At 42.2% G+C, this 25,480-nt stretch overlaps 2 protein-coding genes across 3 annotated transcripts in view; one reads left to right on the top strand and one right to left on the bottom strand.

Moving 5' to 3' along the window:
* Window positions 1-4,344: 4,344 nt before the first annotated feature.
* On the bottom strand, window positions 4,345-19,444 carry Adat2 (adenosine deaminase tRNA specific 2). 2 transcript variants are annotated; one of them, XR_013108021.1, is made up of 6 exons: window positions 19,263-19,444; window positions 15,663-15,767; window positions 12,021-12,171; window positions 10,424-10,530; window positions 5,770-5,960; window positions 4,345-5,665 (listed from the first exon to the last, which is right to left on the bottom strand). XR_013108021.1 is itself a non-coding variant. In XM_076926891.1 (6 exons), the coding sequence occupies exons 1-6, from the start codon at window positions 19,356-19,358 to the stop codon at window positions 5,622-5,624; spliced, it is 576 nt and encodes a 191-aa protein (XP_076783006.1). In that variant the 5' UTR covers window positions 19,359-19,443; the 3' UTR covers window positions 4,345-5,621. The 2 variants fall into 2 exon arrangements, 1 of the variants encoding a protein (XP_076783006.1); XM_076926891.1 differs by having other exon boundaries at window positions 5,770-5,842; window positions 19,263-19,443.
* The window catches only part of Pex3 (peroxisomal biogenesis factor 3), a 30,146-nt gene continuing 24,088 nt past the window's right edge, over window positions 19,423-25,480 (top strand). Inside the window, exon 1 of the mRNA XM_076926890.1 lies at window positions 19,423-19,796. Coding sequence (XP_076783005.1) covers window positions 19,724-19,796 — 73 coding nt within the window. The 5' untranslated portion in view covers window positions 19,423-19,723. The remainder of the gene's footprint in view (window positions 19,797-25,480) is intronic.

Genomic DNA, 25,480 nt, shown 5'->3' with positions numbered 1-25,480 from the left:
GAACCATAACCTTATTCAGGATTAGAGAGGTATCACCACTGTGTGTTTGTGGTGTGAGGTTATATGATAGCCCAGACATAAAAACCAATCTGGGCTTTCTAAGCAGTGAGCAGAATGGAGGGGTAGGGGGTGGAGGTAGAATGAGGACACAGAATATAAGGTGTTGTCACCGTTAACCTGTGAGCCCTGCTGAAGGTAAGGCAAGGCAGTTCTTCGGATGAAAAATTTAGCTTCCTGTGGGGTTGGGGCGGGGCTCTAAAGAGAGTCAGTAGGATACTTGCAAAAGGCTATGCAGACCCAGCAGGCCACAGAGCCAAGGCTATGGCCTGGTTAAGAGGCTTTGGAACCTGACCAAAGCCTGGCCAAAGTCAGCCTTTGTCGAATCTCATCACAAAGTTTCCTTACTTGCTGTCTTTGATATGTGGTGTCCAGCGTGTAAGAGTCCACTTGAAAATCAGGTTCAAAAGAATCACATAAGCCTGCTTTTTTTATTAGCTCATGGAACAAACATGTAGGATCCTAAAGTTGTCAAGCTTTCACCACAAGCCATGCCTGCCTGACCCATAAAAATAACATCAGCCATCAGGCCTTTCCTCACTGCACACAATCAGCGCCCTGTGAAGGAAGGAACGAGCTGGCAGTTGTCTGCACGGTTGAAGTCAATGCAGTCTCGTTCCTTTGCCAAAAGGCAGGGAAATCAATTGCTGATGTCTCCTCTCCTCAAGCCTACTCTAGGTCAGCTGATGTGGAACAGCGAGGCAGCACCAGCTCTGGCTTCACCGGAGATTTCAAAACAGAGAAAGAAGCTGTACTTCTTTTAAAATAAATGAAAGAAAAAAAAATAGTCTTAGCTTTTGTTTTTTTTTTACCTATATTCAAATGGTGGTACCTAAAACATTTTAAGTCAAGATGTCTCTATGGAAACGTGTGTGTCCCCCACTTACCCTCCCCTGCAATGCCTTGATTTTATGGGCAAGTAATCAATGTCCTATTGTATTACCACAGGGCATCTGTGATGTCAGAAATATCTTGGACCGTTTTTCCACAACACTATTAGTTATAATGAAATTTACATGATTTTTTTTTTTTTTGCTGAGAAGGATGTCAAGAATGAAAGTACTTAGTTTTAGATCTTCGTTTTCATTTTTTTATTGACTATGCTGTTTAAAATATTCTTACCAAAAGTTATGAATATTGGAACACACAATACAGAGAAAAATTGAAATCAAATAATTTAACAGCTGCCTTGAATTTATATAAATGAATCTTCCTTCCCTCCCTCCCATCAGTGTCTAACGTACTTTCTATTTTAAAAAAAAGTCACAATTTCTTCCCCCACAGACTGATCACTCACTGCCACAGAGAGAGAAAACCAAGTCCACAGTGACTAAATCAGACATCTTAACCAAGTGCACAAAATGTCACCTGTGGAGTCTGCTGGTGTTTGTGTGCCTCCAGAGGGGTAAGCACCAAATAAAAAGATCACTCTTATCCCAAAGAGGAGCTCACTAACTGGAAAGCAGCAGTGGTGACAGGGGCAGGACAGGTAGGAAAACTGTCCGTGGTGGGGGATGTGGTTGGGTGGGAGAGCTCACACACCGCCCGAGAGTCCAATGTCAGCAATCTGAAAGGCAACCGAAATGTTCTAGGTTGGAACACAGTGTAACGTAGCCCTAGGGTGGAGCTGGCTTCACGGGGCTGGAGGGAATTCTCCCCAGGGCTTAGTTGAGCCAACTGGCTGCACTGGAACACCAGCGAGCCTTTAAAGTGAACGAGCCGAATGAGCGTTAAACTGGCTGGGTCAGCGTGGCAATGGTACAGGATAGCACCCTATGCATAGATATGCAAGTGCTTCCGGGTAAAGGACCAGGAGAACATGTGATGTAACTTAAAGAAAACAAACAAACAAACAAACAAACAAATGTGAAGAAAAGGCTGTGATGTAGCCCTGCGTTGCCTGGTAGCCCTGACTGTGGGGATTGCGTAGCATTTATGAAGCCCTGAGACTGATTCCCCAGCACTGGCCGAAACTGGCATAAGTGGCCATCACCTGTAATCCCTGCACCCTAGAAAGGCAGGAGGATCAGAAACTCAAGGTCACTTTCAGCTGTATAGTGAGTCTGAAGCCAGCCTGGGCTACAAAAAGGAAGGGAGAGTCCTTAGAAAAAATGAACCATCTTGCCAACATTTGGGTCGCTGGCTGTTTTCTCCATATTTCAAGTGTCTAAGACAAGAAATGCAAAGATATCTTGACATGACTTTTCATCACTGAATGGACCCAGCAAACACTGGATACTCCAGCAGCTCAGATCTGATCATTTCTCCCCAGTTCCTCCTAGCAGGGCAAGTGTCTCTACAGGCTCTCTGTGTCCCACATCTTCCTATCTTATGCACAAAGGACGACTATTGTTTAGTCTCTTCGGCAGGCACAACCAGTATGGTTCCGTTGGGCACAAGTTTTTGAGGTGTGAAGGGCACTGCATGCAGACGGTTTCGATGTATACATATCTATCGCTCCTCACTGTCGTGTGAACATGTCGTTTGAATTCTGCACACTTGGTGTCTATGATATTCACAGTGATCCTGCAGTGGCAGCCCTGACAACAATCAATCCAGAGAGATTTTCCCACAGGAAACTATGCCTGTGTGCAAAAGCTCTGTCAGTGACTGGAAAGAGAATTTTAAAGGTGGTAAACGGAAATTAAACCATTCAGCCCTGCTTAGGAACCAGGAAATGCCACTTAGCCATCTGCTAAAATCAAAGAAGGGAAAACATGCGTACCGCCGTATTTTCTGGTATTATCTCTCTGCTTCCTAAGCAGTTCTTGTCTCCCAGATAAAATGGCCACATATTATTTATGGCTCTATGCTCTTACTATTATTATTATTATTATATTATTATCATTAATTTTTTCCCTAAATTCAAACTAAATTTACTTTCAAAGGTTTATCATGAGCCCACTGGTCGTAAGATAGCCAGAATAATCTGGTGGTACTCTACAAGGATAAGATCCCAGGTTGTTTCAAGTACAAATAATTCCCTCAAAATGATATGAAGTCAATAAATATAATGATGTCTGCTTGCAGGAGAGCACGGGAGCCAGGAGTGAGTTATGACCAACTGCAAAAAGGAACACACTAGGCAAGGCACTAAAACTTAATGAGAAGACAGTCTTTAAAGTAGATAAAACCGAAGAGAAGGTGCACAGACCATTATTGTAAATTTAAAATCCTGCGTGCTCTTCGCTCATAAAACTTCTGAAATGCTGTTAAAAACACACACACACACACACACACACACACACACACACGCACAAAACCACGCAATTATAAATTTTCTGAAGCATGTAACTGTGATTAGCTGCTCCCCCAGGCAATATAAAAATACTACCGCCACAATCACATTCCAGCCTGTAATGTAATTCAAAACAAACAAGTCGGAGACAGCGCTCAAATGGCAGAGTCAACAAACACAGCCGCTTTGCATCAAGGACTTGAATGCGCTGAAGAAACTGAGGCTGCCCAGGCAGTGGAACAGCGAGGCCCCCTTCTGGGCAGAGACGCACACTGCGCCCAGGGCGACGCGGAAAAGCCGCACCTTGCTCTAGTGATCTTATCGGAGATTTTGCGGTGAGGTCAAATTTTTAGATACTCAGTTTAACCTCTATCATCCGCATTTGGAAGAGTATTGGTATTTCGAATTCAATGGATCATCTTATTCAATCTTGTAACCATCATTGCTGCATTCTTATTCCTAGTAGCAACTGGTTCTGATTGGGGCGATTGGGGGCGGGGAGAGGGGCTCCCTATACAGCCCAAGCCTTGAATTCATGGTTCTTTTGCTTCGACCTCTCCAGCAGTGGGGCTACAGTCCAGCAGCAACTGTCCAGCAGCAACTGTCATCATCCGGCAACTTACATAATGAACCGCTTCATTTCTCTCTCTGGAGAATACAAGGTCTTTGTTTTGAGAGTATAAGGTCTTGGTTTTGTTCCAGGGAAGAAATGGACGTTAAAGGAATAGTAGCTCCATTATAAGGAACGACTCTACTTTCAATTTTCTCCTTTAGAAATCTGAAGTGTGTGTGTGTAAATTGTGTGTACATGTAAGTGTAGGTACCCACAGAGTCCAGAAGAGGGCACCCGCTTCCCTGGAACTGTAATTACAGGTTGCGAATCACCCAGGGACGGGTGCTGGGAACCAAACTTGTATCTTCTTGAAAAAGCAGTATATATTTTTAACCCCTGAGCCATCTGCCCAGCACCCACTATTTAAAGACGGCATGAATAAAACTTTATTGTAGCGATATGCTATAATTAAAAAAAAAGAGAGAGACTCAAACACTTGCTTTAAAAGTATCTGTTTTATGTAAATACTTTTTAAAAAATGTCCTAGGGTAGGGGAGTTAACTCGGTCAATCAAGTGGCAGGAGGACCTGAGTTCAATTGCCAAAATTCACATTTAAAAGAGAAAAGGAAGGGAGGGAGGGGAGGAGGGCGAGCATGGTGGTGTGTGCCTGTAATTCCTGCAGTAGAAGCCACAGACAGAAGCCTGGGCATTCCTGGCCAGCCTACCTAGCCGAATGGTACATTTCAATAAATCTTCTCTTTAAAAAAAAAAAAAAAGAATCAGAAAAGAGGATTGGCACTGAATCTAAGGAACAGCAGAGTCTCCTCTGCCTCCACACTCACACACATGAACTCCCAACAGGCATGGTCATATATATAAAGTCAATAAAAATTAGAATAAGCCCAGGTACATGTGCCCTGGTGGAGTCTGGTGCAGGACCTGGTCTGAATGCACTCAGTAAAATGTCAAAGCTTGCTTGCTTTTCTTTCTTTCTTTCTTTCTTTCTTTCTTTCTTTCTTTCTTTCTTTCTTTCTTCTACTTCCTGTTTGATCTTGATCAATCTTCCAAAGATTTGTACCCATAGATTTACAAAGATTTGCCTTTTTTTTTTTTTTTTTTGGCATGTGTATGTGTATGGTGTCATGTGTGTCAATGCTTGCATTTGGATTGGGGGGGGGAATTCATGTGGACATGTGACTCCTAAGGTTCACACCGGGGGTTCCTCCTAGATCATTCTTCATATTACTTATCGAGACAGTATCTCTCATTTGAACCCAGAGCTTACCAATAAGGGCTAACCTAACTAGTCAGCTTACTTTGGGATCTTGGAAGCCCATCTCTGTTTTCCACGTACTGGAATTACAGGCAGGCCACCAAGCCCACGTGGCACTGATAGAGACCCAATCCTCACGGTTGCTTGCATGGCAAGCATTTTACGACTTGGCCGTCTCCACAGCCACAAAGAGCTTCATTAAGCCGGGGCTAAGGCTGGGGTAAAGGGCAGGCCCTGCTGGCAGATCTCCAGGACCTCAAACCTTAATCCCTCCCCTTCCTGGAAACATTCTTTCAGCTTGGTGGAAGAGCTAATAGTTGTTTACATTGTCAGACTCTTTTTTAAAAAAGCTAATTTGTTTCCTTAACAGAGCAAATGAGGAGAGACGCAGTTTTCACACACAGTAATAACATATAAACGTGACCAGCGATGCCAGTGGCTCTCAGTCAGGAATTCTGTCCAGGTCTCCAAAAGGTACTAGTCTTTGATCATTACAACATCAGGATTTCTGACAATCCTTTTTCCGAACTTTTGATTTTGGAGCTGAAAGAAAAAAAAAAAAAAGTCAGATAAGTAAAAAGCAAGAGATACCAAACTTCCTTCATACTGAGTTTTTAGATGGGACACTGCACTAAGGGAAAACTCACCATTTGGGTTTTCCTGTTTGTAGAAGGTCTTTAGGAGCTCCACAGCCTCCTCAGCACGGTACCCAGGGATGCACTGATGAAGGGAGGAACATGAGGTGAGCATTGGCCATGACTGGATGTGGGCTAAATGCCCCCACGGTGGTGTATACACAGTCACGGCGACATTAATGGACTCCTCACAATGTTCATTACTTGGGACAAATAAAAGCATAAAGACATAAATTTCCAAAAGAATGGGCGTCCAGTCTTAACCTAACATCTCAATCAGCCACTAATACTAATCACCTGAACTGCAGTTTAAGTACGTCACTAGAGGCCAGTACTTAGACCCTCTGTGGCACGTAACTGGACTTCAGAGGGATGATGTAGCGATTAAAGGAGATGTGAACAGGTGCTCATATTTTTACCTGCCATACTTCTCCAAGCATGAGATGCTATACACCTTGGGCTGTACACTATTCCTAGTGGAACAAATCCTGTCCGCAGCTAAGAACGACAAGCTAGTGTAGGATAAAGGGGACAAAGCTAAAACGTCCTGACCCTGACTTGACCGGAACAAGAAACAGAATTCCACCAATCCCTGAGCTTGCCACAGAAACCTACCAATCACTGAGCTTACCCTAAGCTTGACATTCCACAAATCCTCACCCTGAAAATCTCCACTTTAGAAAACCCGGCCCCCCAAGAAACCCTTAAGCCCTGCCTTCTGCTTAGGCAGCCACCCTCCTGGGGGGGTCTTGTGTGAGGTCTGTTGTGTGGTGTGGTTTTGTAGTATTCCTTGGCTCCTCGTAGCCAGAGCAGAGCTGTAACGCATTCACTGGGGAAATCATCCCCTGGTAGAGCAGAACTGTTACACTAGTGAAACGGGAGAATTTAGAAAACAGCCACGGTGTGGTCCGGCTCTGCTAGCTAAATGGACGGCCTGCCATGTTCCCGCACTAGAAGCCGCCAGGGGCCACTAGACATCACTGTGGCGGCTGGTTCCTCTCCACAGAGACCATGCCCCAAAGCATAGATTCTGGGCCAACCCTGTCACCCTCAGGATTCTCTGCTAAGCCCCAGACAATACCCGCCATGCTCTTAGTACCAGTAAAAAGAAGACTCTTAATACTTAAAGATTATTCAATGGGTTTCTATATTTGGAAATGATCAATATACAAGATGCCCTACCAATTAGAATTGTTACCCAGTATTTAACCTTTTGATAGAAATTGCTACCTAGGCCTGCTAGAGATCCATGCTTCTTCCTCCATGTTGCTTCCTCTCTTTCCTCCTTTTTTTCCTTTCCCTCCCGACTCCTCACTCTGGCTACCTCTTCTACTGCCCAATAACTGAACTCCACTGCAAATACAATGTAGCAGGAAAGTATCCTGCTACACACTAGCACTGAGGAAACACTCCTCCTCCACTCCTATCCCCACCCCCACCCTAGCTGGCAGGAGCAGAACTTGCAGGAGCAGAACTTGCAGGGGAAGCCTTTCCGCTGAGAGCTACAATACTTACCTAGCAAAGCAATGGGCTTTTTATACTTTGAAGAGTATAAAACAGTATGTGACAAAGACATTTCTCTCACAAGAGGCAGAAATATTTAGTACCTGGTCCTTTACAGGGGGCGGAGGGGAATTTTGCTATGCAGGATTGAAGGAAGCTGTTGAGCTTGGCTTTGCTCTGGTAACTGACCAGAAGAGATTAAAATACGTGAAAGAAGAAAAACAAAGAGAGCTGTAAGGAACAATGAATGAAACGCGGAGTAAAGATGCACGCTGAACATGTACAGAGCACACTTCCGGGAGAGTGGGGAGAAGGGTGGGCTGTGTGTGTGTGTGTGTGTGTGTTTAAGCATAGGGGAAAGAAATTAAAGACATATGAGATGGGGCCAAATGCTTGGGGATTTTAGCACTCATCTGGAGAGCCTGGAAAGAATCTAACTCATCCTACTCAAGTTTGTCAAACAATACAGCCATCCCTCAAAGTGGAGCCAAGCCAAGCACCTGCAGACTGGAGGCTAGCTGCACAGGGCACTGTGCAAATGAAGCTTCCTTCCTGGGGCCTCAGTTGGCTCCAGCCTGTGATCTTCCCCCATGGTAACAGTAATCTTCCCTTACAAAGTACTGCCCTGCCCTTGCCTCAGAATATTACAGAATTCTCTCTCAGCCTATTTCCTCCTCAATCTTTTCCTCAGGGTCTTAATGCTCTAAAGACCCCACTGAGGCTGCCTCTCCAGCATCCATCGACAGGCACTCACTGATGGAAACATGATCTCCTTCCTAACACAGCTCTGTAGTCACGAGATGACCAGACACACAAGCATCTGCCTTTTTATTCACCTATGCAGGTCCGAGTACAGAGCAATGCAAAAGCCCTTCAAGAGATTCCAACGTGTGGTCCGAGGAGAAACACAGTTACAGGTGGGAGATGATGATGATGATGATGATGATGATGATGATGGTGGTGGTGGTGGTGGTGGTAGTGATAAAAAACAACCCATGGGTCTAGATACCAAGATGACATTCTAAAGAATCAACTAAAGCTATGTGTACGTAGGTTTTAGCAGAAAGTATATCCACCAGATAGTGATGGTGCACATCTTTAAACCCAGCACTTGGGAGGCAGAGGCAGGTGGATCTACGAGTTTGAGACCAGCCTAGTTTCCAGAGTAAATTCCAGGACAGCCAGGGATACACAGAAAAACTGTGTTAAAACAAAAACAAAACAAACAAACAAAGCAAATGTTTGAAACAGAAAAAAAGAAATACTTAAAAAAAATGAAGACCATCTTTTTAAAAACAATAGACCCACAGATATCCCAGTGAACTTTATACTGTATAATATTATAGTATATTATTGCATGCAGTATTAAAGGAATCTATAATTCTGATGTGAGCTCCTACCTCCCTTTTTGTTCTCTGTCCCATGAGCCAAACCAAAGAAAAGAAAGAAAATACAGCACCCAGAAGACGAGCACACTAAGGCGCTAAAGGCTAACAAGACCTTAAAACATAATTTGGCATTAAACCATGGCATTCATTTTCCACTGACACAACATAGCCATGTAGAGAGATGAACCATAAACGAACTTCTCTGGCTGAGAAAGACTGACTACACCGAGACACCTGACAGAACTGCTTGTGTTTTCATGTCACCAACGTGCCTACGTGCATGTGTATATGTGTGTCTGTGATGTGCACGTGTATATGGACAAGCCAGCAAGCAGGTGCACCAGAGCACAAGTTCAAGTGCCTGTTCTCACCTTGCACCTTACTGAGACAGGCTCTCTTGTTTGACACGACATCTAGCGGGCTAGCTGGCCAGGACTCTTCTTGTCTCTGCTTCCCATCTCACCACAGGATCCTCAATTGCATCCGGCCTTCAGTGGGACCCAGGGATCCAAATTCAGGTCCCCAAGCTGGCTGGCCAACACTCTGCCCACAGAGCTGTCTCCTTAGCTCCTCATCTACATTTTAGACAGTCTGATACCCAGCGATGTGTCATAGCTCTGTTCAGAAACGCTGAGAAATTACTTAGGTTTTTCTCATAAAGGAAGCACCATGTGCACGGAGCCAGCAATGTGTGCTATACAAGCAATGTCTGGGCAGCTCTTAGGAATGAAGGAAAAATGAAGCCACTTTATGAGATGTCTTTAACAATCAGCCTCACTCATTCCCACTCATTCTGTTGCAGTTTCTTCTGATGTGATGTTAAAGGCATCTATTCTTAAACACAGCGGTGGCTAGGAAAGCTTATGTTCAGCTGGGAGAATTCAAGGCAAAGAATCTTACAAAACTCGCACTGCACAGGATTAGGACTCTTTAAGTCCTCGACACAGCCTATGAACACTTGAGGCCTTCAAGAGGAACTCCAGAATTTATTGAATCTTACTGTTTTTTTTTTTTTTTTTTTTTGCTTTTCGAGACAGGGTTTCTCTGTGTAGCCCTGGCTGTCCTGGAACTCACTCTGTAGACCAGGCTGGCCTCCAACTCAGAAATCTGCCTGCCTCTGCCTCCCAAGTGCTGGGATTAAAGGCGTGCGCCACCACCGCCCGGCACTGTTTTTTGAGTATGATCCTTTGGGATTAATCCTCCATCTTGGAGAATGAACTGGTATAGAAAAATGGTATGGATTCCGTCATGCAGATTCCTAATGCTTACACTTTCAACAATTAAACCTTTACCAGTGTGGCAAGGAAGCAGACTTTCTAACAGATGAAAGACATGTAAGTTCTCTGGTCTCGGGGGAAGTTTCACCATTAAAAGGCATCAACAAATAGTGAAATTGCAATGGCGAGCAGACAGTAGTAATAGTGTGTGGCACAGTGGTGGAAATGGTGCCTAAATACCGTTGGCTGTGATTAGTATCCCAGTTAGCAATGCAGGCAAGGTTCCGTCATCACACCACAGAGCGGGCACCACTTGTCCCAACAGAGAGAGAGAGTCTCTAAGCCCACACAAGGTGCTGGTGAACTTTTCCAGTGAGATGTAAAGAACTCAACCCGGGGCCCCATGATACTGTCTGATTCTGTCATGGGTTTTTGGAATACTGACCACACACAATTGGTAAGTCCATCAAGAGATAGATAAACAGAAGAAAGGAGGTGTGGAGAGAGGGAAGAAAGAAGGAGGAGAGAGGGGAGGAGGGCACAAGTAGACTGTATTACCTGAAACGGTCTCCCAGTATTGGGTAGGTCAGCAGAGGCAATGTTTAGGACGGAACCACAACCACCAAACCGTTCATTCTGACAGCCATAGACGACCAGTGGGATTTATAGCACAGAATTAAGGTCCTGCATGGGATGTGAAGAACCACGGCAAGAGCAGGCTGATACTAACTACCTTAGAAAGCTCATTCCAGACTTTAAAACAATTAAAACGTTACGGTTTATCTTTAAACTAATAAAATCCAATTATAAAAAAGAAGAGAAGGAGACTTTAGGTATGTAGAAATTAAAAAATCTAGCAAGACATAGGTTGACAAGATGGCTCAACTGATACAAGGACTTACCATGCAAACATGACAACCTGAGTGTGATCCCTGGGACCTACTTAATGGTGGAGGGGGAGAGCCAACTCCCCAGGCTTGTCCTCTGAGTACTGCATGTGTGCCATGGAAGGTGCTTGCCGTTATAACAACAGTAAATGAACAAACAAACCCTGGCAACTGTAAACAGCAGAGACTGTGTGTTTTTGCTTAATATGCAAATCAATTCTCTGCTCTTTTCTCAACCATATTTTCAGAATCATTGCAGAATTGGAAATTTAATGCAGAAATTTTACCTTTTAAACTACATAATATAGTCCCAGGATCCCACGGAAGAAAGAGGGAACTGACTCCTGACTGTTGCCCTCTGATTGCCATACAAATGTCATGGCATGCCCATCCTCCCCCCCCCAATAAATAAATTTAATTAACATGTCAGACTTGGATAGAAGCCTGGTGTGATGGCATGTGCCTATAATTCTAGCCCTTAGAAGGTGGATCAGGAACTTCAGTCCAACTGGATCTTCGACATTGAAAAGAAAAACAGACAATAAAAAAAAAATTAATGGGTTATGTATCTGGCCTATGTTTGCCTAGCATAAGCAAGGCTCTTGGTGACATGAAATAAATAAATAAATAAATAAATAAATAAATAAACAAATAATATAGTCTGCACTCAGCATTTATGTTGCTTGGTCTATGCAAGATACAAACCAACTAAAGAACACTAACTTGCTAATTTCCATTCACATTTAATGATAGTATCAGGAGACATTTTTACTTCTCATTTACCTTGAACTTAATTTCCCCCTTCCCCCCATTTTTTTTTCAGTACTTTGTGGCAGGTATTCATGGCAAAAGTGGATTAACTGAAAATATTTAAATTACACATCATCTGTCATACAGAGGTAAAGCCTAGTCCTCAGGACATCTCTTGTGTTCTACCTTAATTTGGATTTATCCCGACATAAGAGTTTAAGTTAGTTCTGAGCTTTTCTTCCCTTAGTGTAAGTATTCAATTCATTCTTGGCTGTCGATACAGAGAAAGAATAGGAAACGGTGTGTTTCGCAATGCAGTCTCCACACATTAGGGAACTGAAAGCTGGGGAGGGCTATGGCTCAGGGTTACAGCAGATGGAGCACTATGAGAGCCTGGCTTCGATGCTCAGCATTGAAAAGAAAAACAAACAATAAAAAGAGAGAACAATGGGAGGTGTATCCGGCCATGTTTTGCTCACAGGCAAGGTAAAGGCAGGAAGCCAGGAAGCAAAGGATACTCATGAGGCGGAGGGCGGCGGCACACATGATACACGGCTCCACAGTGACGTACAGCACCGTGTGTTCGAATACCACGGAAGGGCTCTGTCCATGTCGATGACACCAATCTAGGACCTGATCAATGGCCACCATCTCAGCATGCCGAGTAGCCTTAAGAGAGAGAGAGACACACATTAATATTGTTTGTTTCGTACAGCTGATGTCTTCAAAATATGCAAACCGTCAATTCAAAAGGCATTCCTACCATTTCTGACTGTATTAGAACATGGGTTTCAGGACACCCTTAGGAGTTGCCCAGTGCAAATAGAATAACCTTAGCAACAGGGATGCCCAATCCAGTGTACTACACAAACCTTGCTATGTTTTCCGTGAGATTCTCATGTGCCTTGGGGAAGTTTGTTTTTCATTACAATATTACAGAGGAAATAAGTCTCAAAAAAGATATCTACCGTTTCTGAATATCTTAATGGGGGATTGTAATTTTCACAAGTTTATGCTCTAGTTTCAAATAGATTTTAAACTAACCTCACTCTAAAGCAAACCTATATTGAGTTTATATTATCATGTTCTCCTTATAGTACAACAGACTGTAAATAAGCATACATTTGAGATTTCAGATACTTCATGGGAGATGGCATATTACAGGAGAAACCACCCAGCATATGGAATTAATTACACTGACATTTGAATCCTGACAGTGTTATACTAATTATGAGTCTCACGCAAACTTTGGATCCTCCATATCTAAATGAGAGTCTACCGTTATCTTCTCCTCTACAGCTCCTCGAGCAATCCGAGCCACACCAAGCACAGTGTAGCCTGCTGCAATTTGGGGACTCTTCTTTCCTCTTATTAAAAATGATTTTAATGCAGGGGTGGAGAGAAGGCACAAAGGTTAAGACCACTTGCTGCTCTTGCAGAGGACCAGAGTTCAGTTTTTATCACCCACACTTAGGTGGTCCACAGTGTCTGTAACTCCAGTGAACTCCAGTTCCAGGAGATCCAACATCTTCTTCTTGCCTCTGAAGGTATCTACAGGCATGCGTGTGGGCGCGCGTGTGCACACACATACACACACATACACACACATACACACACACACACACACAAGCATGCATGCAGATAAAGTTTTCTACCTTGGATATGAGTTCCTTAAGACACAGGATGTTTTAGGTGGACATGAAATGTTCCATCCTGAAGAAAAGTTCTTTAAACTCAGAAAGTAAACAACTCAAAGGCTTCAGGAAATTCCTGAAACTGACGAGATCCAATAGAAACTCCCTCCATCCTCAAGTCTATGTAAGCAGTAAGGCTGATAAGAAACATGCTTATATCAGCCATTCTGCTTGTAAGAGTAAGGGTATCACTGAAGTCTAGCTTGGTGGACCAGTTAACATTATTTGGGTTAATTACAGGAGAGCTCACCTCAGTATGGGACCTGGAAACCTGAAGCTTATTGTGTAACTTGCAGGCATCTCAGCAAGTTGGAGAACATTTCTTTCAAGTACCTTAGGCCACCAAAGAGTGTATAGAAAAATCTCACCAAGAAATGCATCACTTTGCACACTGATTTTAAAAAGGAAACTAACAAAACAGTTCAAAATAAAAATAGCTTAATGCAAACCACAGATTCTCGACACTGGGTGAGGGGAAGAAAAAAGTGCTCATTTTCCTGGGACCTGGAGCACGGTGAGAAAAGCGCTGGCACTGGCCCATAATGCTATGATAGGTGTTGGCAGACAGGAAGATGCCTGGGTGACTACAGAATCAGAAACCCAGGACAGAAGGACTTTACAGAAGAGGCTCTGCACCAATACAAAAGAACTTGACAGTAGAGATTCCTCCAACCGGAGCCTGAAAAGCCCAGATACAGATTCCTGAGAGATGGAGTTCTTAACAGCTCTCAGTAAATACCATAAATACTGGATTGCCTTTGCTAAGTCACTCTTTTACTGCTAAAGACACATAGTAAGCTGTCTTATCATGCATTGGAAATACACAGGGAGAGGAGATTGGGGGAGGGGGATGGAACAGAGCACAGCAGTGTGGGTATCTTAGCCCAAAGCAGAATTCTGGTCTCCTCACTTGGGGCCCAGGGCCTTGCAATCAAAGGGCAATTCTGTGCGAGACACATAACAGTGGAAGAACCCTGCTTAACTCCAAAGTGTCTATGAAATGTAAGTTACTAGAGATTCAGTCATTGGCTCTCATGTTAAACACATTCCATCAAACCACAGAGTAAAACAGGTGCTGTGGCAACTATTTAAAACACAAGTGTTAGGTGTGCACCAACATATTCTCTAACTACACAGCATGCGTGTTATCTGTCTGCCTTGAATGTTTTGATGTCCTCATAACTGCCTTGTGAATCCGGGTTCCTTCTTGACTTGAGTTTTGCTAAACCTCAGGGTCACAGATGGATGAGCTTTAAAGGCCCCAGAGCCCCAGTGCTGACACTAAATGGTTCTAAGCTCCCAAAGCACGTAAGATCAAAGTCCATGGGAACAGCATGGGTGTTATGTTATGCTTGAGTCCATCTGGTACTTTAGAACCATAAAAGGCTTCATGGCACTTTCACCTACTTCCACTTCCCAAATGTGTCTCCACCGTGACACACTGCTGGGACGCCATGGCTAAGAAGCATTGAAACCATGAACTTTCCAATCATAATATTTGTGATTTGGTGATCACAATAATACCAAATTATTAAAGCTGAAACACATGTAGTTGAGGACAGCTCATCTTGGAGACCTTATTTGATTAGATATCCAAAAAAATGTTTTTTCTAATATAATCCTTTTATGTTTCCCTCCCATTTGTACACTTTCTTTTTCTTTTCCTCCCCCACTTAAACAAAACAAACAAAAATCCTTAAAGAAACTAAAAGGAACACATTATAAGTTAAATAGATCTGCTTTGCAAAGGTGAACTTTCAGGTAGAATGTTACAAGGTGCACTCCTTTCTTCTAGGCTGATAATTCTGATGTAACAAAATTCCTTCTTTTTTTTCACTCAAGTGCTAAAAAAAAAAAAATAGTAAAATTTCAAAGATGTAACCATTTCTTAGCTTTTGGCTAAGATCACAAATGTAGAAATAGAAAATTGTCTACTATAATTTTATATCATTTAACTTTTCTGAAAATTTGATACCTAAAACAAATCAATAAGACAAAAATCATTGTATTGTTACAGTCAGAAAAAAAAATCATTTACGAAGGAAGAAAAAAGATGTCGAGCTGGAGAGACGGCTCAGTAAGTGAGGTGCTTGCAGGGAAAGAGTGAGAACCCGAATGCAGACTCCCCAGAACCCATGTAAACAGCCAGACATAGCCATACATTCCCATAGACAACACCAGTGTAGAGGACGGGAAAGAGCAGGATCCCTAGGGTTCACTGGCACCTAGTCAAGCTAAACTGATGAGCTACAGGTGCAGAGAGAGAGAGACTGTCTCAAAATACAGTGGAAAGGCATGGAGAAAGGTATCTTGACTTCAACCTCTATAGACACACATACACACACACACACTAAGCAGGGGTGGGGCAGGACAGGGAACTGCCCCACAGGACACATTGGGTCTTATCTTGACAGCTGGCCCCACTGTGGCCATAGTATGTTTCTGTGTTCTCAGTGATCCACTCACGTTTTTTGTTTGATTCACTTCATTTCTTCCCTTCCCCACAACTTCATTGTTATAGACCATAAGGCAGCCAACAGGAACTTCAATATTTTCAAGTGCTTCTTTGGCCTGAAACACAAAGTGGAAACTCTGAGAGGTGATGTTCAGTGCTAGGAAGGCTATGGATAAAAACAGATGCAGTGGGAACCGAGATGTGGATAATGACCTAGGCAAAAAGACATGGCTGTGCTTTCCCCGGCTCGAAGCTGGTGTCTTTGGGCTATGCTGTGCTGTGTTCTCTGCTGGGTGTCTGTGTAAAGGATCTGCATGGCTCTGTTTCCTGGGATTAAAGGTATGTACCACCATGCCTGGATTTAAGCTTTTCTTCACCTAGAACTTGCTCTGTCCCAGGCTGGCCTTGAACTCAGAGATCTGCTTGGCTTATCTCCTGGGATTCAAGATGTGTACCACCATGCCTGGCCCTAAACTTAGCTGGGTAGGATCTTGCTCCAAAGTCCCACCCCCTTAATCTTCTATCTCCTAGAACACAGGATTCAGCTTCACTTCACTTCCTGGTGCCCCTTTAATACTCTAACCATATATTTTGTATTTTTCCTTTCTAAGGTTGCTATGCTTGTTCAAAATGCTCTTCATTAGACTAATCCAGAGAACAAAGTCTTTTCTGGGCATTTCTGAGACTTCTTTTGTCAATGATATTAGCATAAATTTCTTTACCTTAAATTCAGGCAGACTTTTCAGATAAAAAGCAGCCACATTTTCACCAAAATACTACAAAAACAGTCTCAAAGCCACATACTGAAATTATCCTCCTCTGAAACCTCTTGGGCCTGGTCTGCACAATTCAAATTACTCTCAGCAACAAAGTCTTCCATATTCCTACTAGGATAGCCCAATAAATCTCATTTAAAGCACTTTCACTGCTTTCCAAATCCAAAATCCCCAAATCCACATTCTTCAAAACAAAACCATGGTCAGGCCTATCTCAGCGATATTCCAGTTCCTGGTACCAACTTCCGTCTAGATAGGGCTTTATTACTGTGAACAGACACCATTATCAAGGCAACTCTTATAAGGACAACATTTAATTAGGGCTGGCTTTCAGAGGTTCAGTCCATTATCATCACAGTGGAAGCATGGCAGCATCTAGGCAGGTACGGTGCAGGAGACAAGAGATCTGTATGTTCATCTGAAGGCTGCTAGCAGAATACTGGCTTCCAAGAAGCTAGGATGAGGGTCTTAAAGTCCATGCCTACAGTGACACACCTACTCCAACAAGGCCACACCTCCAAATAATGCCACTCTGTGGACCAAGCATATTCAATGACAATAGGGATACTGAGCTCCATTGTGTAGATAAGGAACCCAAAGCACAGAGAGGTCACATTAACTTACCCATTTAAGACATTTGGAATGAAAGTTTGACTTCCTTTATTATTCCATTAATAGTTGGAGCAACTATTAGTGTCAGGTGCTGAGTTCTCTGTATTGTTCTCCCTCCAAAGCCTCTTTAGTAACCAGTGCGACTTCACTGATTAGACCCTTCATAAGGTTTTTTGTTTGAGTGACAAGAGAAGAGGGAGAAGTTGATAAGAGGAAGAGACATGTGACAAGGCTTTCAGTAAGCCTGCATCCTGGAGCACAGGATAAGATGACACAAGCAGTTTCGAACATGCAGAAGAAAACCAAAGACAGGGGCAGTAAGATGGCTCGGCAGGACTCCCTGTGAAAGTGTGATGATGAGTTCCATCCCCAGAACCCACAGTGGAAGGAGAAAAATCTCGCTCCTCCCAAAAGTTGTCCGGTAATCTTTAGAAATATTCAAGCACACACATACACACACACACATGTGCACCCTCTTCACACACACACACAAACACACACAGACACACACACACAAATGCACAAATAATAACTTATTTTTAAACTCCCGGACCAAATAGGAAGTACAGAGGTAGAAGGAAAGAGATTGAGAGTGCCAGGAGCCTTATCCACTGTGCACCCAACACGAAGCAGAACAGTGCTGTATTGGCAGCCTTTCCGGGCTCCCAGGTCAACAGAGGACTGGGCTTCTTGGTACCTAGTTCCTCTGGGTCCTCTCTTTTCTTTTCTTCCAGCAAATTTATCTCACTAGAAATGATAGGGCTACCTTAAAGAGACATACAACATAATTGATCAGGTGTGACTTATAGGCCAGGGTGCTGGTACTGTGTGGCTGGGCAAACGCAATGACAGTTGAGAGGAAGTGAAGCTTGCAGAACACAGTCTGTGGGGGTCGAGGAACTGCTTCCCGGTACATGCATTTCCTCTACTGACAAGTCCAAAACTTAAGGCTGAAAATCCACATCATTCCATCCTATCTCAGACTTTCCAATGCCCCTCCCACTTCTTCCAGTCAGTCCCTTCCCCTTGTCACAAATGCAAAAGAGTTGGGTCAAAATAGGTCTGACTGTGTAGAAGGCTTTGAACTTCAGAAGCTGGCCTTCTTTGGAAGAGGCCGAAGCTCTGCCACTGAAATGGCAACTTGATCTTCCTTAAACCAACAAATTCTCAACTCGAAAACTGAAGAACAAAGGTCTCTTCTTCCCACCCCAGGCTCCGAGAAACATGACCAAAACAAAAGAAGTATTAATTAAAAAAAAAAAAAAAAGAATGCATTATGCCATTATGGAAGGTAAGGAGGAAGCAGCTTCTGTTTTCACCGGGACAGAAATATAGGAACAGTGCTCATAAAATGTCACCCGGGCTATCTCTGAGGTCAAGACTTTTAAGTAATTTTTATATAATTTGTTAAATGTTCTAGATTAATTTCTTATGAATGTGAACTTTTGTAACCATTAGAATAAAAAGTTGAAATATTTTAATCTTGTAAAGAAATAAGCAAAAATAACATCCCTACATCAAAGGCTGAGCTCAGTCTTAAGGCCTTTACAATGATGCCAACAAAATGATTGCCAACAAATTCCATGATGTTCACAGAATGAAAATTCAGCATCAGAAAGTCCGTGTATACATACATATCATACAAACTTCTATCCCTGCCACACATCAATATGGGTAATAAGCTTGAAAAAAACATGTAAACACGACCAGAACCCTCCATAACGCAATCCTTAAAGGGATCGTGGGAAGGAAATACAAGGGCAGAGAAAAGTATTGTAGAAAGAGTAAATACATCATCGGTGAGGACTGTACCAGGACACGTTTTGATATGACCCTCTACCAGAAACATCAGCTTCCTTCCATGTTCAAGGGCGTCGGGAGCAAACCATAAAATAACGTGGCTTTATGGATTTCAAAGTATGTGTCCACATGGAAAGACAGGCAGGTAGGTTCATATCCCCAGGCGGAAACTAAGGCTCCCTGTGATACATACTACACATCAATCAAACAGTTTCTGTATTTTTCCCTCAACCCCAATTACTATGAGACAAAGCTAGAGAAAATTCCCCTAGAATAAAACAAGCTGTTGCTTCAGATATTTTGAGAGGTGATACAGCTAATGGTGATGAGAAAGCGCGCCAGGCACATTTGCTCAACTACTCTGGTCCGGATGCGGCCGGGAGAAAGTTTGCACTCTCAGCATTCATCTGCCGGGTTCCTCACCATTCGCATTGCCTCCTCCATCCACTTTTCGGTCTCCTGTACCGACACCACGCTCGAGCCGTCTGGAGCAGTGGTGGACTCCACTTTCTCTTCCATATCGCCACGCAGAGACTCCGGGCCAAGGAACTAGAGGACAGAGGCCAGCGGAACTCGGAGGGCGCGGGCCCTTGCTTCCGGGAAGACGGAAAAAGGAGAGGCACCCGGGAGCTATTTGTGGACGGACCCAGGAGTCCCGGATCAGTAAGCGGCGGCTGGGGGACCGAAAGCGTTGCTGCTCCGCTGTAGTCCACGCCCCCTTCCTCCGCTTGGGTGACCGCCTCTGCGCAAGGAAAGGTTTGTGGTTTCTGGAGAGCACCTAGCGCCGCCACCGCGCTTCTGCCGGAGGTCCGGCCCGGGTTGACGGAGGACACGGTGAGCCAGCCCCTCTCCCCTAGGCAACCCACACAACCCGGGGTCTGAAGATGCTGCGATCAATGTGGAATTTTCTGAAACGTCACAAAAAGAAATGCATCTTCCTGGGCACAGTCCTTGGAGGTGAGTGACAACAGGTTTATAGAAGGGGCCGTTGGCAGGAAGGAGTGACAGAGATGACTTATAAAACAGGCAGGGCCCACTGATACTAGATCCGGGATTTGTCGAAGAGATTGGCCCAACCGTCGAAGGAGAACCTCTAAAGTTCTTTTATCTCACCTCTCTGTGCCCTTTGCCCCTCACTCTGCCCCCGTCCTTTTTCCCTCACGGGCCTAACCAATGAAGTTTGTTTTCATAGCACTATTTTCATACAGATACATTTGCCTTCCAATTCTCTTGTTTTTCTGTTAGATTTCTTCATTCTGTTTGTAAACTCCAGTACTCTGCTTTCAACCTTTCACACGAGTTTCGAAATATTCTAGGGCCATTAGCGTAAGCCTGCTCTTTGAGGTGGTGCTTAAAGGTAAATTGAAAACAGCATGTTGCTGTAAAATATACAGTAGATAATTTCTATTCTCCAATTTAAAATACAAAGTATGTATCAACACAATGCTTATGACTGGGTTGTTCTGCAGTGTTGTCAGGACTGTCAGGGTTGTGGTCATTGTCCATTTTGGTGATATAGTTTTGTTCACTGGCTGAGAGGAAAGAAACACATAGGATAAAAATCTTGATGCTGAAATTGTAACTTTGTGGTAGAGCACTTGCCTAGGCTGACTGCATTGGATTTCAGGGAACGAGCAAAAAACACACACACAAGCACACACACACACACACACACAAACCACTTTAAACTGTTTGTCTTGGTAAGAACCCTCAGTTCATAATTATGGGATTTTAAGAAGGGAATCTTTTGAACAACACAAAAAAGTTTTTAAAACTTGAGTGTTAAAAAATGTTATCACTCTCCATATATATGTGTGTGTGTGTGTGTGTATATATATATATATATATATATATATCATAAAATGACTTAAAATATTAGGTCATTGATAAGGCAATAACTATGTTCTGCATATTTCTGACATATAGCACAAATGGATAATAGTTAATAACCACCCTTAGGAAATACTTTATAGATACAATGTGTTTTATATAACTTCCAGTCTCTAATATCCAAGGTATATTTAAATTGTACCAAATATTATAGAATAATTATGCTAAAGATAAAGTTATATGTGTCATGGAAGACATATAAAGAAAAATTTTTACTCTACCTAAGGAAAGGAAATTGTCTCTAGCAACCTTAATGGTTTATGAAACACTTAATGGCAGACCAGAAATAATCATAGGAGAAATTAAAGACTATGGATATAGTAATAGATTTTTTTTGAAACTCTATTGAGAGTTTTATTTTATTTTTTTATTTTTATTTTTATTTATTTATTTATTTATTTTGGCTTTTTCGAGACAGGGTTTCTCTGTGTAGCCCTGGCTATCCCGGAACTCACTCTGTAGACCAGGCTGGCCTCGAACTCAGAAATCCGCCTGCCTCTGCCTCCCAAGTGCTGGGATTAAAGGCGTGTGCCACCACTGCCCGGCCTTATTGGGAGTTTTATAATTGGAGATTAAGAGGAAGGAAAAAACTGGGTGTGGGGGCACACACACTTAATCCTAGCACTTGGAAGCAGCGGCAAGCAGATCTCTGAGTTGGAGGTGTGGTCTACATACTGAGTTCCAGAACATCCAGAGCTTCATAATGAGACCCTGTCTCAAAAAACAAAAACCATACAAACAGAAAACAATACAACAACAAAAGGGAGGGAAAAAGATTCAGAGGTATAAACAAAGCACTGTTGGTTTTTAGCAAAACAGAAAGTCTTAAAATAGTTGAACTTACCTAGTTTTATTTGTAAAGAGTTCATATTTTTTCATATTATGAGGAAATTCCTATCTTACATTTTAAAAAAATATTTATTAACTGATTATACTGCTGTGGCCAGTGCGATTGAATAGGTATGCTTTATGTATTTTTAATCACATTTATTAGAGACCCACTATATATTGAACATCATACGAAGCTCTTTCCAACCTCTGGAAATGACAGCAGGATAGTTACTATTAGGCCATTTTTAAAACGCAGAAACTAGAGTCCTTAGACGTTAAGAAACTTGCCAAGTTATTAACAAGGAAATAAAAATTCAACGCCAAGTGTGTTAGACCCCAACGCATATTATCATTCCATACTCTACCACTCTGCCTCAGTGGATTTTTTTTAATGTTTTAAGAATGAAGACATAAGTGAAATACTGTTAATAGACCATGATAGAGCTGAGTACTGAGCCCAGGAGTATGCAGCAACATGGAGTTATATAACATGAGGCAGATGCTGAGTAAGGTGTTATTATGCATGATCAAAGAGTGATATTTAGTACTGGAAAAACACAACAAGGCAGAACTTTGAGTTGTGTGGCTTCTAAAGTCAGAATTCCTATTTCCCTGAATTTTGGATAGTAATTGCTGCATGTTCATTTACACATTTGAGGCTGGAGAAGAGCAGTGGTTCTCAAGCTTGTTTTATGGGAAATCTTTATACTATTAGAAATTAAGAGCCCTCCACAGCCTCCTGAATTCTGTATCTACTTAAGAATTTGAGGTTAAAACCAAGGGATTTTAAAGTACCTGATAGCTCATTTAAGATAACAATAATAAGACTATTAAGTATTAACATGAAACATTTTCAGAAATTAGTGAGAAGAATGGCATCATTTTACAACTGCAGAAGTCTTTAGTTTGGCTTAACTGCAGAAAGCTAAATTCTCACCCCTTCTGTAGTCAGCCATGTGTGATACTACCCATTAAAACCCTCCATTGAACACTCAGAAAAGAGTGTCGAGCGCCAGTGACAACATTTCAGTATGACACAAATATTGTGGACCTCAGAGATCCCTAAACTGACTCCAGGGATGCCCAGACCATACTTTGAAAACCACATAACAAGAGAAAGTATCACAGAACAGAGGAGCCAGACTCATACTTATTATCTTGCTGATTTTTTTAAAAGCACAGAACACTGAGTTATATCTTAAGCCTAGCAATTTTTAACCTCTTTAGAGATTTTTATTTTTACTTATTCACTGACTTAACATTTGAGCAATAATAATAAGGCCTACTCTAACTCTACTGGACTCTGAATACACAAGGAGGAAGACACCGTTTCTGACTTGGAACTCATGCTATAGTCTGGAGAGTATTCATGGAAATAAAGTAATACACAGTGTGAAATGGCTTCCTTACTATGCCATTATGTGTAATGTGGGCAGGAACTGTGTGCAGTTGTTTCTCAGTCTTTGCTATGGATGAAAACCATTTAAAGTGCTTCAGAAAAAATATAGACTCCTTCTTTCAGATTCTGTTTCTTCAGGTGAAGAGTTCAGGAATGTCTCACTACTCAAATGGAGATGTCACCAAGTGGTACAGTACTGGCTGAGCATGGGCAAGTTCACTATTCAGAACTGAAAAAAAGATTGAACTAGAATGTAAATGTTAGAAGTTGAGGATCTGCTTGATTGGAAGCAATGTTGATGGATTATTTTCAAATTGTTATTGAAATTTAGTGCTATAGAAATTTTTTATCCTGGAAGACAAGACTAAAAGATGGTTTTAAAACAAATGATTTATACAAAGATACTTTGCTTAACTGGCCATGAAAGGAAACATCAAAACATTTTCACTTATTTTTTGGTATTTAGTAGATATTTTAATTGCTAATAATGAAGATTATAGCTATAGAGGAAATTTAAAGTCATTTGATTGTACACATGAAAAAGATGTATATCCAGAGAGATTAAGTGGCCTGCTCCGAGTCACCTCACTTGCTGATCGGGAGCCATCACTAATGCCTCTTTTCTAGTCCAAGAGTCAGGCTGCCAGTGAAGCATATACAGCCCTGAGTGTGTCTTAGCTGATGATAGTTTTCTTTCTTTCCTTAGTAATTCCTAGAGAAACATGAGAAGTCAATTTGTGAAGGTTGTATATGGGATCCTAAGAGAACTAGTCCTTGACTAGGAATATCAGTGCTGACTAAAGAAAAACAGTGTGTCTAGGACTTAAGCCTAAGTTCATGAGTCACTTTTCTAGTGCTTCCAAAATGAAGACCTACCAAGTGAGATACTTACAAAACTAAGGTTTGTCTTATACATTTGAAGTTAGTAGTCCTGATCAAGGTGTCGGTAGGGTTTGTTCCTTCCATCATTTGAAAGGGATCCGTGCTAGGCTGTGCCATGTCATGTGATGGTCATCGATTTTCACACTGTCTTCTGCAACTGAATACTGACTGCCATAAAGAGAAAGCTTCTAGGAACCTTCAAATTGTCTTTTCTGTGCACATATCTCTGTCTAAATTTTATCTTCTTCTCAGGACACTGGCCATGTTGGATTGAGGCCCATTGATCTCACTTTGTATTGACCTTATATTCTAAGGTGCTAGGCCTTCAGTATATCAGCTTGTGGCACGAGCTGGGAGTGGACACAATTCAGCCTGCACTTACCACGTAAAGAGTGTGACATAAGTGATTCATTTTACAATATAACTCGAGAGATAATAATTACTGTGTATGTAACCTTCAATAGTATGTTATGGAGATAAGACACAAGCAATGTATTCAGAACTAGTTGAACCAGAATTGCCTGTTGGAGGGTCACTTTGCTAAATCTAAGTCAATTTCTTCATTTTCTGAGATCTTAGTGGTGAGGGAAGGGGAATAGGTTCTCACAGTACATCCCAAGCTACCCTCAAACTGGTAATCCTCCTGCCTCAGCTAGAATTATAGGTATTAACCTAACAGGTGTGGCTGTGCTGCTGTGATGTTATAGAAAAGACAGCCAATGAACAGCTTTTATGAATGTCTGCCTGCTCTTGAAGCTTAATTCCAATGCGTGTATTTATATGCATAGTAACAGCAACCAGACTACTCCTGTTTATCACACAATTTCATGGAACTATCTAAAGATATATAACATCTTAGATCATCTACAACATCTGTCTTAGTGAAAATAATTTAGGATGTGTTTGTTTGGTAGTTCCTGGTGGCTAGCTTTTCCTTGTGAGAAATGCACTAAATACATAATTCTTGAGGCCATTTGGGAAATACTGTAAGCCACAGACAGTGGAGATATGTGAGAGATGATTAGTCCCCTGAGCCCGTGCTGCCAGGATTTATAAGGAAATCAAGTTCTGGCACACATCGACACTTATTAGCAAACAAAGGTGAAACAGTAACGAAGCCTCTTCTATAAGCTTGTTGAATTCTGATCTTCTTTGGCACTATAACAAAATCATATACCCAAAACAAATGCAACACTATCATTGCTGTAACTTGTTTGATTTGGAAGATTTTTCTGGGTTCCAGGTTAAGCCATCCCTAAGGAGAAAGGCCTTGCTAGAGCTATACATCCATGTTTATAGAAATGGTACTAAAATATCTCAGCTAATCAAGTGTCTTAAACACTTACTGATTTAGTCTGTGAACATCCACTTGTATTGTCCATTGTACTATTTAGTAAACTATCTGATGGTAATCAGAGGTAGTTAGTTAAAACAAGTTATCTTGTATGGGAGACTGCTTGAGGAAAATAGTGGATCAGCAGGAGTAGGAGAGAAATGAGAGTGGGGAACAGGGCCAGTGCTGACTGATCTCAGTGTGTCTGTCGTATGCATATGTGGAATTGTCTAGAATAAAGACAGGGATGAGTTCCCCGGGTTACATTTTAATACTGGAATGTTCATCATATTCTCAGTTAAGAAA

Source organism: Arvicanthis niloticus, chromosome 28 (assembly GCF_011762505.2).
Source record: "Arvicanthis niloticus isolate mArvNil1 chromosome 28, mArvNil1.pat.X, whole genome shotgun sequence".
In the NCBI taxonomy this organism is placed as follows: domain Eukaryota; kingdom Metazoa; phylum Chordata; class Mammalia; order Rodentia; family Muridae; genus Arvicanthis; species Arvicanthis niloticus.
Note: the sequence above shows the minus strand (reverse complement) of the source record. Positions and strands in the feature narration are given on the sequence as shown.

Bases quoted from the DNA above. Each gene is read 5' to 3' on its own strand.
- Adat2 (XM_076926891.1), bottom strand. From the start codon at position 19,358: ATGGAAGAGAAAGTGGAGTCCACCACTGCTCCAGACGGCTCGAGCGTG. The intron at 15,768-19,262 runs GTGAGGAACCCG...TTTGTGTTTCAG, and splicing joins TGGAGGAGGCAATGCGAATG to GCCAAAGAAGCACTTGAAAA. The intron at 5,843-10,423 runs GTAATACAGTCT...TCCCTTCATCAG, and splicing joins ATACTGGGAGACCGTTTCAG to TGCATCCCTGGGTACCGTGC.